General features: G+C 44.2%; 1 protein-coding gene across 1 annotated transcript in view; it reads left to right on the top strand.

The window, feature by feature from the left end:
* The first annotated feature begins 2,903 nt into the window (after positions 1–2,903).
* csmd2 (CUB and Sushi multiple domains 2) overlaps positions 2,904–15,362 on the top strand; it is a 241,593-nt gene continuing 229,134 nt past the window's right edge. Inside the window, exon 1 of the mRNA XM_073463092.1 lies at positions 2,904–3,078. Coding sequence (XP_073319193.1) covers positions 2,904–3,078 — 175 coding nt within the window. The remainder of the gene's footprint in view (positions 3,079–15,362) is intronic.

Raw genomic sequence — 15,362 nt, 5'->3', positions numbered from 1 at the left:
ATAGAAGTTTCAATTGTTCCAAGCCTACACAGACACACTCCAAGGAATACAGTCGAAACATGGAATAATAAACCCAAAGCCACTATATTCTAATTTTTGATATGAGAGTATTTAGGGTTAGGTTCACCCAAAACGGAAAATTCAGTTATGATCTTCTCACCCTCATGCTGGGTGAAGTTTTGTAGTCCGCAAAACATTTCTGGAGCTTCACAGCAAAACAGCGTTGCAACATTCTCCTGAACAACAGCAGAAGAAGGGGACTCCATACAGCTCGTCCGCTGTAATCCAAGTCTCCGAAAGCCCCAAGGTCACATCAGGACAGGTGATGTGCTAATGTTTTTATTTTAGCAGCTACAGTGAAGATTTCATCTTTAAAAAAAAGGTGTAAATAACATATTTTCAAGTCAGCTTGGATTATGGCAGGTGAGCTATATGGAGCCATTTCATGTGTTTTCTCTATTGATTTTTTTACGCTTTAAAACAAGTCCCCATCTACTTCAGTTGTTTAGGAGAGTGCTGCTTTGATGTGAAGCTCCAGAAATGTTTTGTGAACTTTCCATTGGCATGAGGGGGAGTGGATAATGGCTGCATTTTTATTTTTGGATGATCTTACCCTTTAACTACTATATTATCACATTCCTGGGAAGGACAATGAGATGATAGCACACTCAAGAACAAAGTGAGTGTGGTGTAAAACCCTTTAAATTACTTTTATTGAACCATTTTGAGACTGATTCATTGACACACTGCAGCAGACTAAGGTTAGGTAATGTGATTCATGGTGTATGCCTGCTGTAGCCCTCCTGTCTGTGTTGTATGTGGTCTATCATGGACAGCTCAACCTTACCGGTGACTTGGCTCGCTGTCTGGAGCAGTGTGATGTTTATCCTGCTGTCTCTCAGGTGCACTTTGAACTCGACCCAGCTCCTCCCCGGCCTCCTTCGCTCTCCTCCAGATGTGTCGGCACACCCGATCATAGTTGTCGTTGGGCACGTGGGGGTGGATCCAGGTGGAGCGCGGAAAAGGCGCAAACGCACCCAGGAACCATTTCGGAGTCCTGTGCTTCCGAGGATCTTCTTGAGTCATCATTTTCTCCCGGTTGTTCTCACGCATGTGCTTGTCAGCGTTTGATTGTTTATTTTGAACCATTTTAAAACTTTTTTTTTTTTGAAAGAAAACTATCTGTTATGATCTCGCCAGGCTGTCATAGCAACCGGATGAAATTTGAGAATGATGATTCACGGTGGATTAGACCATTTCACTGTTTCAGACGTTGTTAATCCGACTTCATCTCAAATATTCCCTGATTTCGCTTTTTTTAGCGGCAACAGCTGACAAGAGGAAGTCGTTGTTAGCCCATAATGACTCAAATCCGATTTATTTATAATATTCAAACATGCAGGACTACACAAACTTTAACTCTTTGGACTGTCCTATAATTAGCCAGCAACCATTCACATCTCCAGAAAACTGAATATGTCCCTGGAATAGACGCAACAGTGCGTGTGTGTGTGTGTGTGTGAGAGAGAGAGAGAGAGAGAGAGAGAGAGAGAGAGAGAGAGGGAGGGAGGGTGCTGGCAAAGTTTCATTTAGTGGTCCCGTGGGAGGCATATTTATCATCTCCATCATATGTTGCGGGGTCGAAGGGCCAACGCGCATTTCATTATCCCGACTGTTTCCACGCGCGGCGCATTGCGGGAAAACTAATTACACCGGTCATATGCAAAAGTGGAAAATGGCATTCGGATTTAGTGGCGAGGGGTTCCGGCCTGTTGAGCATCAATTTCACGTGTAGTGAGCAGGAAGTGGACATCTATGTTAAACTGCTGGGCGACCCGGTGATTGGCCTTAATGGATGGGAGAGAATGGCCCCTAAATCTCACCGTAACAAATTGGAACAAGGCGGATCTAATGCGTCATATATTATTATTATTATTATTATTATTAGAGGATTATGACTTAGTGGGTGAAAAGTTGGTGATGGACCCTTTAACTCAGTGGATCATGGTGAATGAAGTAACTTAGATATATCTGCAGGCATATGATGTGACTGGAGAGGGTAGGTACTGAGAGAGAGAGAGAGAGAGAGAGAGAGAGAGAGTGAGAGAGAGAGAGGGAGGGTGAGAGAGAGAGAGAGAGAGAGAGAGAGAGAGAGAGAGAGAGAGAGACGCGCAGAGAAGGAGCAGGTCTGCAGTCTGAATCTTGGCGTCGCACAGAGCCGAGACGACGCTGTGGTCAAGCGCTGCGATACTGGGAATACTTACATACCGCATATTTCTCTCTCTATATACAATACGATCACTGACTGCACTCCAACGCTGGTCGAGAACTTCTAAAAACGAGGCGATTTTTTCTTTCCCCCCACACACCATCCTTGGATCAGGATAACCTGTGCGGCTCTCCATCAACACCATTCGTCGCTCCGCTCGTTTGAATCCATAATGACGAGTTTAAACGTGGATTATCGGCGCCGCAAATGTTGTTATTAGCGGGAGATCACTCAGAGAAGGACATATAAGTGCTGCGGGACGAACTGAAGGAGAGATCTCCTGGGTTTTCCGACGTCCTTCTGGTCATATCTACTGCATATGTGGAGCGGACGAGGGATTTTGGTGCTTTTCGTCTTGACGCGTGCGGGGTAGATCGGTGGCCACTTGAATCACGTCTCCCCCCTTCTTTGCTTTGCCTTCCCTCCTTTTCCTCCCCCCTTTAGGTGTGAAATCTACCCTCTCAGACAGAGACTCTGAACCCCTCGGTGCCCGCATGACATGGTTCAGTCCAGCTGCGAGATCCGAGCCTCCTCCATGCATTGGGATTTTTCTCAGCGCCGACACCGAGTGAATCTCCCTTTTTTGACCATCTGAGAAGTATCGTGCCTGCCAGACCAGATAAGAAGACCTGCCATGACCGCCGCTTCCAACCGGGACGGAGCTACGGGACTTGCGAGGAGAGCGGAATGCGCATGCAGGAGAGGGGACGGAATACGGATTTTTGCTCTAATGAAGGCGGGAGTGCAGGCGCACCATTGGAGCCGGGTGCTGTTCTTATATATGGGGCTGCTGGCCGCCTCAGTAAAGGGTAAGTCCCCCCCCCACCACTCATCTGTACAGCTGAAGGCATGTAAAAATGCAGCAGGCTTTACCCCCACTCCACCGCCCACCCTCCTCCACGATCTCCCCCACTGGCTGAATGCAAATCAGCATCAGCAACACGCACTCCATCCTAAAAAGGCGCATTTAAGGATCAACCTCGCCGCGATGCCGCTGTTCCAGCAGCGCCCAAAGTTATTAATAGAGGAGAGGTGGCTGGATGGGGAGGCTATTTTGGTGACAGCAGGAATGGCAACTGAGCCGGTGTCTGTGCTTGAGTCTGTTGGTGCGTTTCAGCACAGGACTGTGTTGGCGGATGTGGGGATGTTTGGAGAAAAGGCATCCTGTGTGAGTGTTGCTTCCTTGAAATAATAATAAAAAAAGCAGGTAAATCAGTTGAGGTGGTTGATCATGATGCTGTTCAGAGTCCAACAGGGTGTGTATGTGTGTGTGTGCTCGCGTGCATGTGTGTTAAGAGTGTGTGTGACTATCCCCCCCTCCCCACCACCATAAGATAAACATCAATGAGCAACATTTTGTGTACAGTTTCTCTCCCTCTCTTTCTTTGTGGCTTTGTGTGTGTGCGTGCACAAGCGCGTGCACGTAATGGGTGGGGGGGTTGGAGAGGGGTAATTAACTGACTCTGGGCTTTCTGTCCTTGATTAATTGCGAATGGAAGTCCTGCAACCGGAGCTGGGCATTCAACAGATTATCATTACTATTAATTTACTTTCACGTCTTCGCAACCCCTAATGTGTTCTCTGAGAGGAGAGACTCACTTACTGATCCGTGATTTTTTTTTCTTCCCGTAGCCGTGGACGTTCACCAGTAAAAAAAAGCTCGTGGTATTAAGCTTTTCGGGGAAGAGCCGCATTTTTTTTTTTTTTTTTTTTTTTTTTGTATATTTTATTTTATTTTTTTCACATTTGCCATCCCGAGCAGGTCCTTTTGGCAAAGAAAGCCAACCGTTTCATCACTGTCTTGGCTCCTCACCACAGAATGGGCCCCCTATTTTTAGCAAAAGCCAAGAATACTGCCACGGCCACAGTCCTGAATTTGACAGTGAGTCATGGCTCTGTGCTCGCCCACTCATACCTTTTCGGTCCTGACTGCACACAATCCACGAGTGAGTGGGAAACCGGGCGCATTTTCAGCCTCACCAAAGCGCAGTAGGCCCGTGCGTCGTCTCATACTGCGCTCTGAGTTTGTTCCACGCACACGTCACCCCTTACACGTCTCCCACCGCCACGCAACTCCCACCTCTTGATCAAACTTGTGTCGTGAACCGCGCAGCGATGATCACACTGGGCTCGGCTCCGCAATGATGCTGACAAATCTCCCTCCACTTTCCCGTGGAGTAAATCTCATTGCTTCTCTTTTCGTTGGAAGCTTCTTGTTTTATTTGCGTCCTGGGAGCTTTTTTTTTTCTTTCTTTTTTATTGCCCACTCTCTCTCTACTTTTGGAGCCAGCAAAGCGACTCTAACTTATTGCACATATTTACGAAGAGCAGGGAGTAGAGGCCAGGCTATCTATCTGTCTCCCTGTAACATCGTTTACTTTAAACGCAGCCGGTAAATATGTTTGAATATGGCACGCTGAGGTGGTCCGGCGCGTCCCTCGGTGCTGCAGCCACCAGCAATAGCCCCATCCTCCCATTGAGCGGCACCAGAGCCTCACACTATGCTGAGAGGCGGAGCGGAGAGGGGGGAGAGGAGACGAGAGAGGAGAGGACCCGGGGTCCGTGGAGTCTCTCTGTCCCCTCCTCTCGTACTTTTAGCAGCAATACTTAATGACCAACAGAGGCTCATGCATGTTTGATGCTGGCCAAATTAGACGACTGCTCATTTCCAGGCCATGTTTGATAAGCATCACAGATCTCGTCTCAGGTGTACGACAGCGCTTTAATACCGCCTTCATTTGTCAAGCAGCCTTACTTGAAACAAGTTTCAGCCTCCCCTGTGACCATATTATCGTTCCCAGGAGCCAACACTGACAAAGAGAGAGGGGTTTTTTTGACAAAGAGCTACTGGAAAGGGTAGTGCGCTCTCTCGGGATAAAAAAAAAAAAAAAGAAAGAAAAAAACCCGCTCAATAAGCGATACTCAACCTCCATCCATTTAACGCACAGAAGAGATAATGCAAAGGCCGGAGAGGGAAGAGGAGGCAGATTGAGGATGACGTGTCTTGCCTTTTTGGTGCGTGTTTTGGCTCTTCCCTCTTCTCCTCTCCTCTCCCCTCCTCTCCTCTCCTCTCCAGCTAGGCCGGTATTAGATCACTCGTCAGCGGCGCATGAGACAGTCGCTCAGCATGTCCATTTACACGCAAGATCACTCCGTCGTCCTCTGCTCCAAATCGCCCCCTCCACCACCACCCTTTTTATATAAAGGCACCGCGTCGAGCTCATGATGCAACTTGCGGTAACGTTATGAGGACCGGAGGGCTTGATGCCCCTTTCCTTTTTATCTTTTTTTTTTTTTTTTTTTTTTTAACTTCGTGACATTTGCTTGTATTCGCGCAGTCATGAGGCTCCTCAAAAAATAGACAGGGCCAAAGAGTGTGTGTGTGTGTGTGTGTGTGTGTGTGTGTGTGTGTGTGTGTGTGTGTGTGTGTGTGTGTGTGTGTGTGTGTGTGCGTGTGCGGGAGTCTAGGAGGGAGTGCACGGGCGGGTGTTTGTGTGTCTCCGCGCAAATAATGCAGCGAGGACAAACCTTGGTATAAAGTCGTTTTTGAAGTTCCACAAGTAAAAAAAAAACAAACAAACAAAAGACAAACTTGAACATTTTAATTTTCAAGAGCCTCGGGCGCACTAAAAGGCCGCGGACCTCTAATTGATTCGACTTTAAGTGGGTTGGGAGCACCTATTTGGAAACACTGCTGTAGATTATTAAAGGGGCGCTGCGTAGTTTTATGAGAGGAAATTCAAACTCAGTTTTTTTTTTAGATATTTACAAAAATTAATGGGGTTATGATACAAACTCCCAGAACATTGTTTGAAGCTAGAAAGGTGGCAGGGTCCGCCACATATAAACAGAGGAAAGCAATATGAAACTGTGTTGTCCTTTAAGGTCAGGTTGTTTATTTAGTCATGGAAACAAAGAGAGTTTGTTTATTTAGTTTGTTTAGGCATAAAACAAATCAGTCAATGAAGATCTTTCTCTTCATAGTGCACCTTTAAGTAAACTGTAGAGTCTATTAGCTTCCATCTTACACTTTTAACACAGGGATGGTCGTCGCTTTGTGATACTGGAATTAAATTATCCATAATTTAGCAGAGAGGCTCCAGTGACCCGTGTGTATCCTCAAACACTCACTGTACGGTGACATTTTCAGCACCCTGGACAGCGAAGGGCGCAGCTGAACCTCATCCCATCCTCAGCTGAAGTTCTCTCTCTTCAGCACCGCGGACAGCTCCCCCAGCCAGCAGCCTCAGCAGCAGCTGCTCCTCAGCAGAGGCTGAGCCGGCTCCATCAGTTGGGATTCCGCCAACGTTTTCATGGTTTTAAAGCATCAGACCTCAGACCCTCGTTTGAAAAGATCGTATCACAAGGTTTCTGCTGTTGGATTTACACTAAATTTAGTAACTGTTCTGGCATTTAGGTACTGTGATAGTGTCGGTGCAGGCTACCGATAACTTCACACTGAGAGAAGTTCAACTACAGGAATGCTCGCTGAGGGAAAAATTTAGTTTGGCCATTTACAGCTACTTAGAAAAAGAAGTTCAGACTACTCTGTAGTCAGAAGGCCCTGCAGTCCCCTCTAATTCAATCAATCCTAAGTCAATATCAAACTCCATAGCCCTGTATCACTCTCAATTTTAAACCACCCATAACTGATTAACCATAATTTAAGATCACCAGTTCTGTAACAACCAGACAATGCAGATGGAATCATAATCATCAAGTCGAGCTGTTAAGAAAAACACCTTTAAAACCATGTTTAGATCACATCCATGGTCACCGTGTGGACATGATCAACAACACATGCCAAAAAAACAACATGAAATCCATTTATTTCATCCAGTGTTGAAAATGAACAACATCTCAAAACATTAAAGGAAGTGAGAAAAAAATCCCTGGATCCGCCCCTTAATCTGGATCCACACCAAAAGGTAACGGGGTCTATTCTGGGCTGAGACCCATCCTCCATCCAAATTTCGTGGAAATCAGTTCAGTTGTTTCTCTTCAATCCTGTTGAAAAACCAACCAACAAACAAACAAATGGACATGGGAGAAAACATCTTGGTGGAGGCAATAATACACAAAAGTCACATACCAGCAAAAAATTCCATTCAATTGACTTTATTGCAAAAGTGCACACTTGTTCAGAGGTCACATTACACTGAAGTGATGCATTTTTCCGAACCTACCAGACTGTTCCACTTGTTCTAATGCTTGTCTTTACCCACTTAGTCATTATACCCCCATTAGTGAAGACTGTTGACCAGTAATCTCATTGTGTTAGTATTTTGTCAAAGTAGCAGTCGTCATCCCTACAATATTGTTGCAACATCGATATCCAAGAAGGGCGATTTTTTGATGTTGTTGCCCCATATACACATTAATGAAGTGCTTTTGAGGATATTTTTAAATATTGAGATATATATCATGTATCGCGATATGATCTTAAATATTGTGATATTATTTTAAGGTCATATATCCTTGCCCTACCCACTACTCATGGGAAAGTGCAAGGAATGTCAGCTTTGTTTTTGTATACAGTCTCCGTCAGTCAGACATGTGCCTTCCAGAAACTAGAGTCCAGGTTGCAGTATTGTACCAGTCAGGTGACTCCTGAAATAGCAACAACTTATCTGCCCATTTTTGAATATATAGAAACATCAACACTTATGTAAAATTGACACCTAATATATTCAAGTGAAGAATGCATTTCTAGCGGTCAGGAGGAGGAAGATGAGGGCAAGCTGGTCGAAAGATCTCCGATATCAGTCGAGAAGTAATGGTAAAATAAAATGAAACTAATTTCTTTCTTTTTGCAGTGCAAATTGTTTGTAGTTTTAAGAATTTAACTTGAATAACTTTCATAAATTAATTTAGAAAATGTAGCTGATTTAATTATACATAGTTCACTGGATGTTTTCACACTCATACATTGTCTCATTAACATCGCATGCAGAGCTTAAATTATCTCTCATCTGACAGAAAATTAACCTGCACATGTTTTTATAAGTCATTTGAAGCTTCTCACATCTGCTTCATGATATATTAAATTAAATGTATTTGAACTTTGGACTGTTAGATGGACTGGTGCCATTTTGAAGATGTCAACTTGTGCTTTAGGAAGGCGTGATGGGAATTTTAAACCCGTTTCTGACATTTTATCAATCAAAGTGATTCATTGAGAAAATATGTAAATATGTCACTCAAGGATTCACGTTGTAAATCACCATCATGGAGGCACGGCGTTGCCTGTTTGATAAATGTTGGCATGTGAAGAAGCCAGACTTGAGGTCGTCTTAGTGGTCTTGTGAACACACTTAAGAACTCTTGTATCGACTCCCTGTAAGTCTTAGAAACGTATGTGTCTTACATTTCCCGTAGGTGTTTTCATGATGAGTATACGGGCCTCTCACTTCCCTTTTTGTTTCCCCCACCTGTCTGCCTGCTACTCTCAATCTCCAATCCTCCACTATACCTGCACGCTCTGCTGCTTCCTATCTCCCATCTGCTCTCTACATTCACCGTTGAGCAATAAAGGATGGAATGGGAGCCCGAGAAGCAGATGACATTATCTATTTACTCAAAACAGAGAAAAGTCCGGAATGCAAAGTAGATGAGTGTTGCAAATGTTACTTTTTTCCCCTCTATTTGAGTGAAGAAGAAAGGTCTGTGGAGAGCGGCGGTAGAGATAAAGATGGAGATGGTAAAGAGGCGGTACGAGGAGGGGGAAAAAAAAACAGCAGGACAGAATGTACTGTTAGGGGGAATGAGAGGCGGAGAGGGGAGACGACTGTTGGAGAGGAGGGGTGATAAGCTGACACCAGCTGAGTGTCTGGATCTGGGCCCTAGTGATTTTCCTCTCTAAAGAGGAGAGGAGAGTAAATGATGTACTTGGAGGCTTCATTTTCTTATCAGGCATCAAGCAGATTCCCATTTCAACAACTAACAGCGTGTAAGTAAGCTCGTGGGCACGTGCCTGTGTGTGTGTGTGGACGAGTCTGAGTTGCCACCCCCATTCACTCCAGGATGATTAGACTAAAGTGTTGACAAGCAGGTCATTAGCTAGCTCAAAAAGGGCCACTGAGAGACAGGAAGTGTGTGTGTGTGTGTGTGTGTGTGTGTCCATCTGTGTGTGCTTCGTCCCCATGAGCACCCTCATTCCCCCACCCACCTGCTGATGTGTCATCCCTCCCCTCTCCTCTCTCTTTGTGTCTCCCCCTCGGACCTTCTTCTTCAATCCTCCTCACTCTGTCCCTCCGTCCATCCCACCACCTCCCTCCTCCCCCATTTTCCTTCTCCATCCTCCTCTCTGGTGATTCACACTGTCATCTGTCTCCAGATGGCCAGAGCTCTGTCACTGTGCTTCGTCACACTGATCGCACAGCCACACACACTGACTCACACACACACACTTGCGCACACTCGCTAATTCATGCACACACGTGTTTTTCCAGCGTACGCAGCTTCATGACTTTCACACACACAAATTGGACACTTAGACCTCACGAACTTATATCCAGATGCACTTTTTCGCTGAACATCTCCAAGTGGCACTCAGTGAGATGATGAGGAACAATCCGACAGCTTCCTCTGTCTGCTAAACACTTAAAAATGGTTTTTCGAGTTTGACGGTGCGACTGCAGCAAAGCAGCTTGCCATCATTTAAACGATGACGCATGCACATTCAGAACGAGGGATTTGTATATCTGGGGGCTCCGGTTGTGAAGTCAATAGTTCAAATTCGGCACAAGCGGAGAAAAAACCTGGCGGAAAACAAATGGGTAATATTCACTTCCTTCATAAGTGACTCTCAGCCTGTCCCTGAGCACGGCGTTAAATTAATAAATGTACATTTTGGCTGATGTACTTATCCAGGGAATATAAATTTAGCACTCCTAGTCCTTTCTGGCAGTACTCATGCTTCACATTTACAATTTTCCTGAGCTCCTCTGTTAGACTCGTCGTCTGCTGTTAGCACTTTGGCATACTCAGGTCCATTGAAGACATGGATGGAGAGGTTATGGCAATGTGCCTTGCTCAAGGACATATTAAAGGGGCAGTCCATGCCCCACCATTCACGTTATAACACAGATGTTGTTCGAATCATCTGCCCCGTTAAGTGGCTGCCAGTTTGTGTATAACATTGTTCACACTAGCTGCGAAAGGTTATCGCTAGATAATGTTAATGGTGCTAATTTCATCTAGCTAACATTAGGTCAGTACAGTCAGTATTTTTTCCACAAACTCACATAACATACACACATAAAAAATGTTACAGTGCTTCTTCTAGAAGTATCTCACTTTTCCTTCCCACATTTTCCCAGTAGAAGACAGAAGACCAGCTTAGCTATACTGGCCAGCTCCCAGATGTGAATATGTACAACAGCTGTACGGCTGCTACAAGGCAATATATATCAGGAAAAAGATGATACTCTGTCAATCTTCCCAGGATAACTCCAGGTGGAAATAAATAAATAAATAAATGATATAAAAAATCCAGAGCTTAGTGTGTATGAGCTCTCTGAGCCTCGATGGAACGGAGCTACAATGGAGAAGTCTCAATCTTGATTCAGATTCTCGTCCGCCTGTTATTATCAGACACGGGAATTCTCTCCAGCTACTGTAAATCCCCACAAAGTGAGAGACAGATGTAGATGCCCGGTCTGTCTTGTGTAGACACAAAGCTCAGGCAGGGGTTTCTTTAGCTTCCTGATTTACACTGTTCTTATCAGATATCAGTGATCCCGGAGATTGAAGATTAGATCTCAGGCAGGAGGTATCTTGTCCTTGTCCTTGTCTTTTTTCCTCTCCTGTACCGCTTCACTCTTTATTCGACGTATAGGCAATCTGTCAGTGGTCTTTTTCTGGGAGAGCAGCAGAGTCATCAGGTGGAGAGAGTCAGTGAATGCATTCCTGTTCTCGTAAGGTCCATTTTGGAGTTTAGCAGCTTAAAGCATTTTTACTTAATTTTCATTTGCCCTTCATGCTTTAAAGAGAAATAATAATTTATATCAAATTTTGACAGGCTTTGGTTGAGACATTTACATATTCACAAAAGCTTGATATTTTGGAAGATACACTTGTTCTATTTGCTTTCTTGCCAAGAGTTGGCTGAGAAGATTGATACCACTCTCATGCATGTGCGGTAAATATAAGGCTATAGTTAGCCTTAGCTTAGCATGAAGACAGGGCAAACAGGGGGAAACAGCTAACCTGGCTCTGCCCCAAGGGATCAAAATCCATCTTCTGGCACGTCCAAACATCACTAATTAGCATGTTACATCTCGTAAGTGTAAAAAAAGTCGCAAAAAAGTTGTGTTTTTTGGGTGATATGGCACGGGACTGTGTTTTGGGTTTGTCACCTGTCTAACAAAAAGAACATTGATTAAAAAAACTGACTGAACATGAGAGCCAGAAAGCGAATCTTCTTTATCTTTTGAAGTCCCCTTCCAGCCAAAACTGTGTTTTTCTACAGAAGGATGTTTGAGCCTCACTGTGTAGAATGATGTATGCGCCGAGTTTGACAGTAGAGGGCTGTTTTCACATTAATTTCCAAAAGTGTACGTTTTCTCTGTACTCTCTTTACAGAGAAAGTAGAAGACATCTTGTTGGAAATTTATTTGCATCAATGATTCTGAAATTTCAAATGAGGGAGGAGGTGTTAGAAGCCATTTGAAGGATTTCTAGCGAGATGATTCAACTTTTTATATCCCATCTTGAAACATGTCTGGGCTGGATCTTTGAGAAAACACTGTTCTAAAAGTTGTTTGTTCATAATGTTATCAGTCAGTCCAAAGTGTGTCTGCCAGAGTTAATCACCCTCAAAGTGTCTGGTGACCGGACAAGTTTAACCCAACGAGGAAGTAGTTATCTGCTGGCTCACATTACGTGTTTTGCTTCCACGGGCAGAATAAATTCCTAATGAGTGGAAATGAGTGGAAAGTTTCTCCTGATGTCTTTAGCACTGAAATAGATGCAAGTACCTATCAAGAAATGCAGCGTCACAGGAAGGCATGTTAGAAAATGGCAAACCTGACAAAACATTCAGATGTGTCCGAAATGTCTTATATTTGGGCTAAATGTATAAAGTCAGCCACTCTCTGAATGTAATTGAGGAGTGCAGAGTCAAATGTTCATTGAAAAGCTTTGTCAGAATTTTTGCGCAAATTAGATGCAACCTTCTGACTGGCTTTAATGCAACAGAGGCGATATCTGCTTTCATTTTGAATAAATTCTCATCCATTCGAGTGATGCACGCAGGCCCATACATTGCGGCCGTGGTCTTCAGCTGACACTTGAGCCTTCCTTGGGGGCAGTTAGGACCCGAGTTGAAAGGTGAAAGCGCGCTACAGTAAGCCGAAGTGTGGCTGAGTGATCGCCTGCTGCTCATCCGTCTCTCAGTGATAGATGGAATAGTCCTGCTGGGACGGTCATGACCTGACCTTTGGATCAGTGCTTCCTCTTGGGTTTAATATAAAATCCTCAGAGGGGATCACACGCTCATGAATGGTCCTCTCATATAACACACATAGATCAACATTCTTATCCATCTCATACATTTAACCCACCCATAATTGCATTAGGCCACCTCCTATCGATGCTATTGATTATCCAGAAAGTGTAGTTTTCACTTATTTCTTGTGTGATTTAAGTGCAAATCTGTGCCAGGATGTAACCAAGATTGGCTCTTCAGCTTAGGTTTCAGTCTAACATAACTCAGAGAGCCCAGCTGTCACATGTGAACAGAATGACAATGAGGTGATAATTGACTTTCACTGTTTCACACATTAGTATCACACATAATTGTGCTTTTCTTCCCCATAAGTAAGAGGGAGGCTGGAAGAGAAAACTGAAACTATTTGCGGCATGTTCAAGCGTGTGCGTTTGGATGTACTGTACGTGCGTGCCTGTGTGCTGGCGTGTGTGCATGTGTGAGATTAAGTGTTGAGGCGGACTTGAACGATACTAAATAATTGAGGAAAGGGATTTGTCTTTGTGCGTTCTCGTGTTTTCCCGTTGTCATGGGAACAACATACAGCTTCTGTGACAGGAGCGGTGAACGAGGCTCTTTGAACTGCACTTCACTCTCTCCTCGCTTTGTTTATCCCATCTTTTACTCATCAATATGTGACTACCCTGAGAAGTTAGTGACTCCGGGTCAGCTTGTAAATAAAAACAGATGTGGACTTCAGTCAAACATGGGCAGATTTATTGGCGCAAGATTACAACAACAACAAGACGCTTAAAGAAATGCTTTAATTAGATTAAAATCACACAGATGGTCCCAAAAGACGAACATCAGTTGCCTTTATGTTGACACCCAAAAAACCCTTAAGGTTTCGAGAACACAGATGGACCTCGTGGCACTGAGCCAGCAGACGGGGGAGGCCAGAACCCTACCTACAATCCTGCACAACCGTCAAAACACACGTAGCAAACTGAAGGGAGGTGAACGACAATTGCCACCGCCATGCAGGTGGAGGGAGAGCACACTCATTCAGCAGACTCTCCATAAGATATACCAGCCGCATCCTGTTAAAAGAAAGGGTTACAATATTCTTTGACCAAAAGAGCTACAAATAAAAAGGGCTAAATTAAATCCAGTTTAAAACTACCCATCTGCTTAAACAGGATGTTAAAACAAATGGCAAAAATTAAATAGACAAACGATAACTATAATGCATAAAAGAAAAAATGAAACAATGTTACAAGAAAAGAAAAAGCTTTGGCAGGCTCCTACAATATGAATGGAGATAATGCTATTTGAAGACACATGCATTCGGGGGATGAATAGCAGGTGTTAGAGTTAATTTAGCGTTGTTGCAGTGCCAACTCTTCTCCAACATTCTGTCTAAGCAGGCACACAAGACGGTTATTTTAAGAACATAAAAAGCAATGGTGATTAGAAACTTTAAAAATGATAAAATACCTTTCATCAGCCATGTGATGTATCTGCATACCCAGTGTGGCTTATCGCACGTAGCGTTAAATAAATATATAATTATATTGAAACAAAGAGCTGAAAATGATTCTTATTGGTCCTCTTCAAACAGAGGTTTATTACAACTCTCTTGTTTCATGGAATAATTGCCATTGGTTTGCTGATGTCTCTGTAGCTACCTAATGTTGTGCTGTTATTGCTGATTTGTGCCAACAGTCACACATTTCGCTGTGTTTCAATGTTGCATTCCCAACCTATGATGGTGTGTGACGCCTGAAATTTTTACTAAAGTCCAGTGGCAAAGTTGCTGCACTTGGTTCTGCTCCTCTAATATCAGTGCAGACTGGCAGGGTAGGAGCAGGGGCTGCTAATGTCAGCCTGGTGGCTGTTTAATGAAGCGGTGTTCTTTGTTAAATGATGGCTCGATTGATAGTGTGAAGTTGTGAACATATTGCGAGCGTCCGTGCAATCTATTCAGTGGCAATGTGATAACACCAGGATTGCCACGGTAATGCAAGAGAAATCACCACAGCTGCAGACGGCACACTGGACATATGAGGGTGTTGAGGTGTTGTCCCATTTCAAAGGGGAGATTTCCACCTCTTCCCCTTGTAACTCTGTTCTGAGGGGCAAGGGGGCACTTGAAAATGAGGGGTAGGTCTAGTAATCGGACATGGGGCTGAGCCTAAGACTAAAAAGAACTCACAAACATACTTCTTAGCGGCTTGTCTCCCTACCGCAGTGCAAGCCGACTAACTGAGCATGTGACTCTCTTGTACTTTGCCGAATAGAAAACGGTGTTTCCAGGTGAGGGAATCAGGGCAAACAGAGAGAGAAAGGGGCAAGGCTGAGTGGGAAGCAGGGCTGCATTCAAGTGCTCTATCACAGATACAAATGAGTGCACAAACACTCGAACATGAAAACGCAATGACAAACACACACACATGCACATTTCTCCAGGCATCTCGCCTCACAGTGTTTTGTGTGGGAGGCCCATTTGTATCAGTGCTGAATAAACTCTCCCACAAAGACAGGGGTCTTTCTCAAAGGGAAGAACATCAACCGTAACGTGCCTTTGACTCTGAATGGGCTATTTTCTATTGATTAGCTTGAAGCCTTGGTGCGTGGGTTGCTGTGGAGCTGTCTTGTTCACAC

The sequence above is a fragment of the Pagrus major genome, chromosome 3 (assembly GCF_040436345.1).
Source record: "Pagrus major chromosome 3, Pma_NU_1.0".
Taxonomy (NCBI): domain Eukaryota; kingdom Metazoa; phylum Chordata; class Actinopteri; order Spariformes; family Sparidae; genus Pagrus; species Pagrus major.
This window is presented reverse-complemented; position numbering and strand designations above follow the sequence as displayed.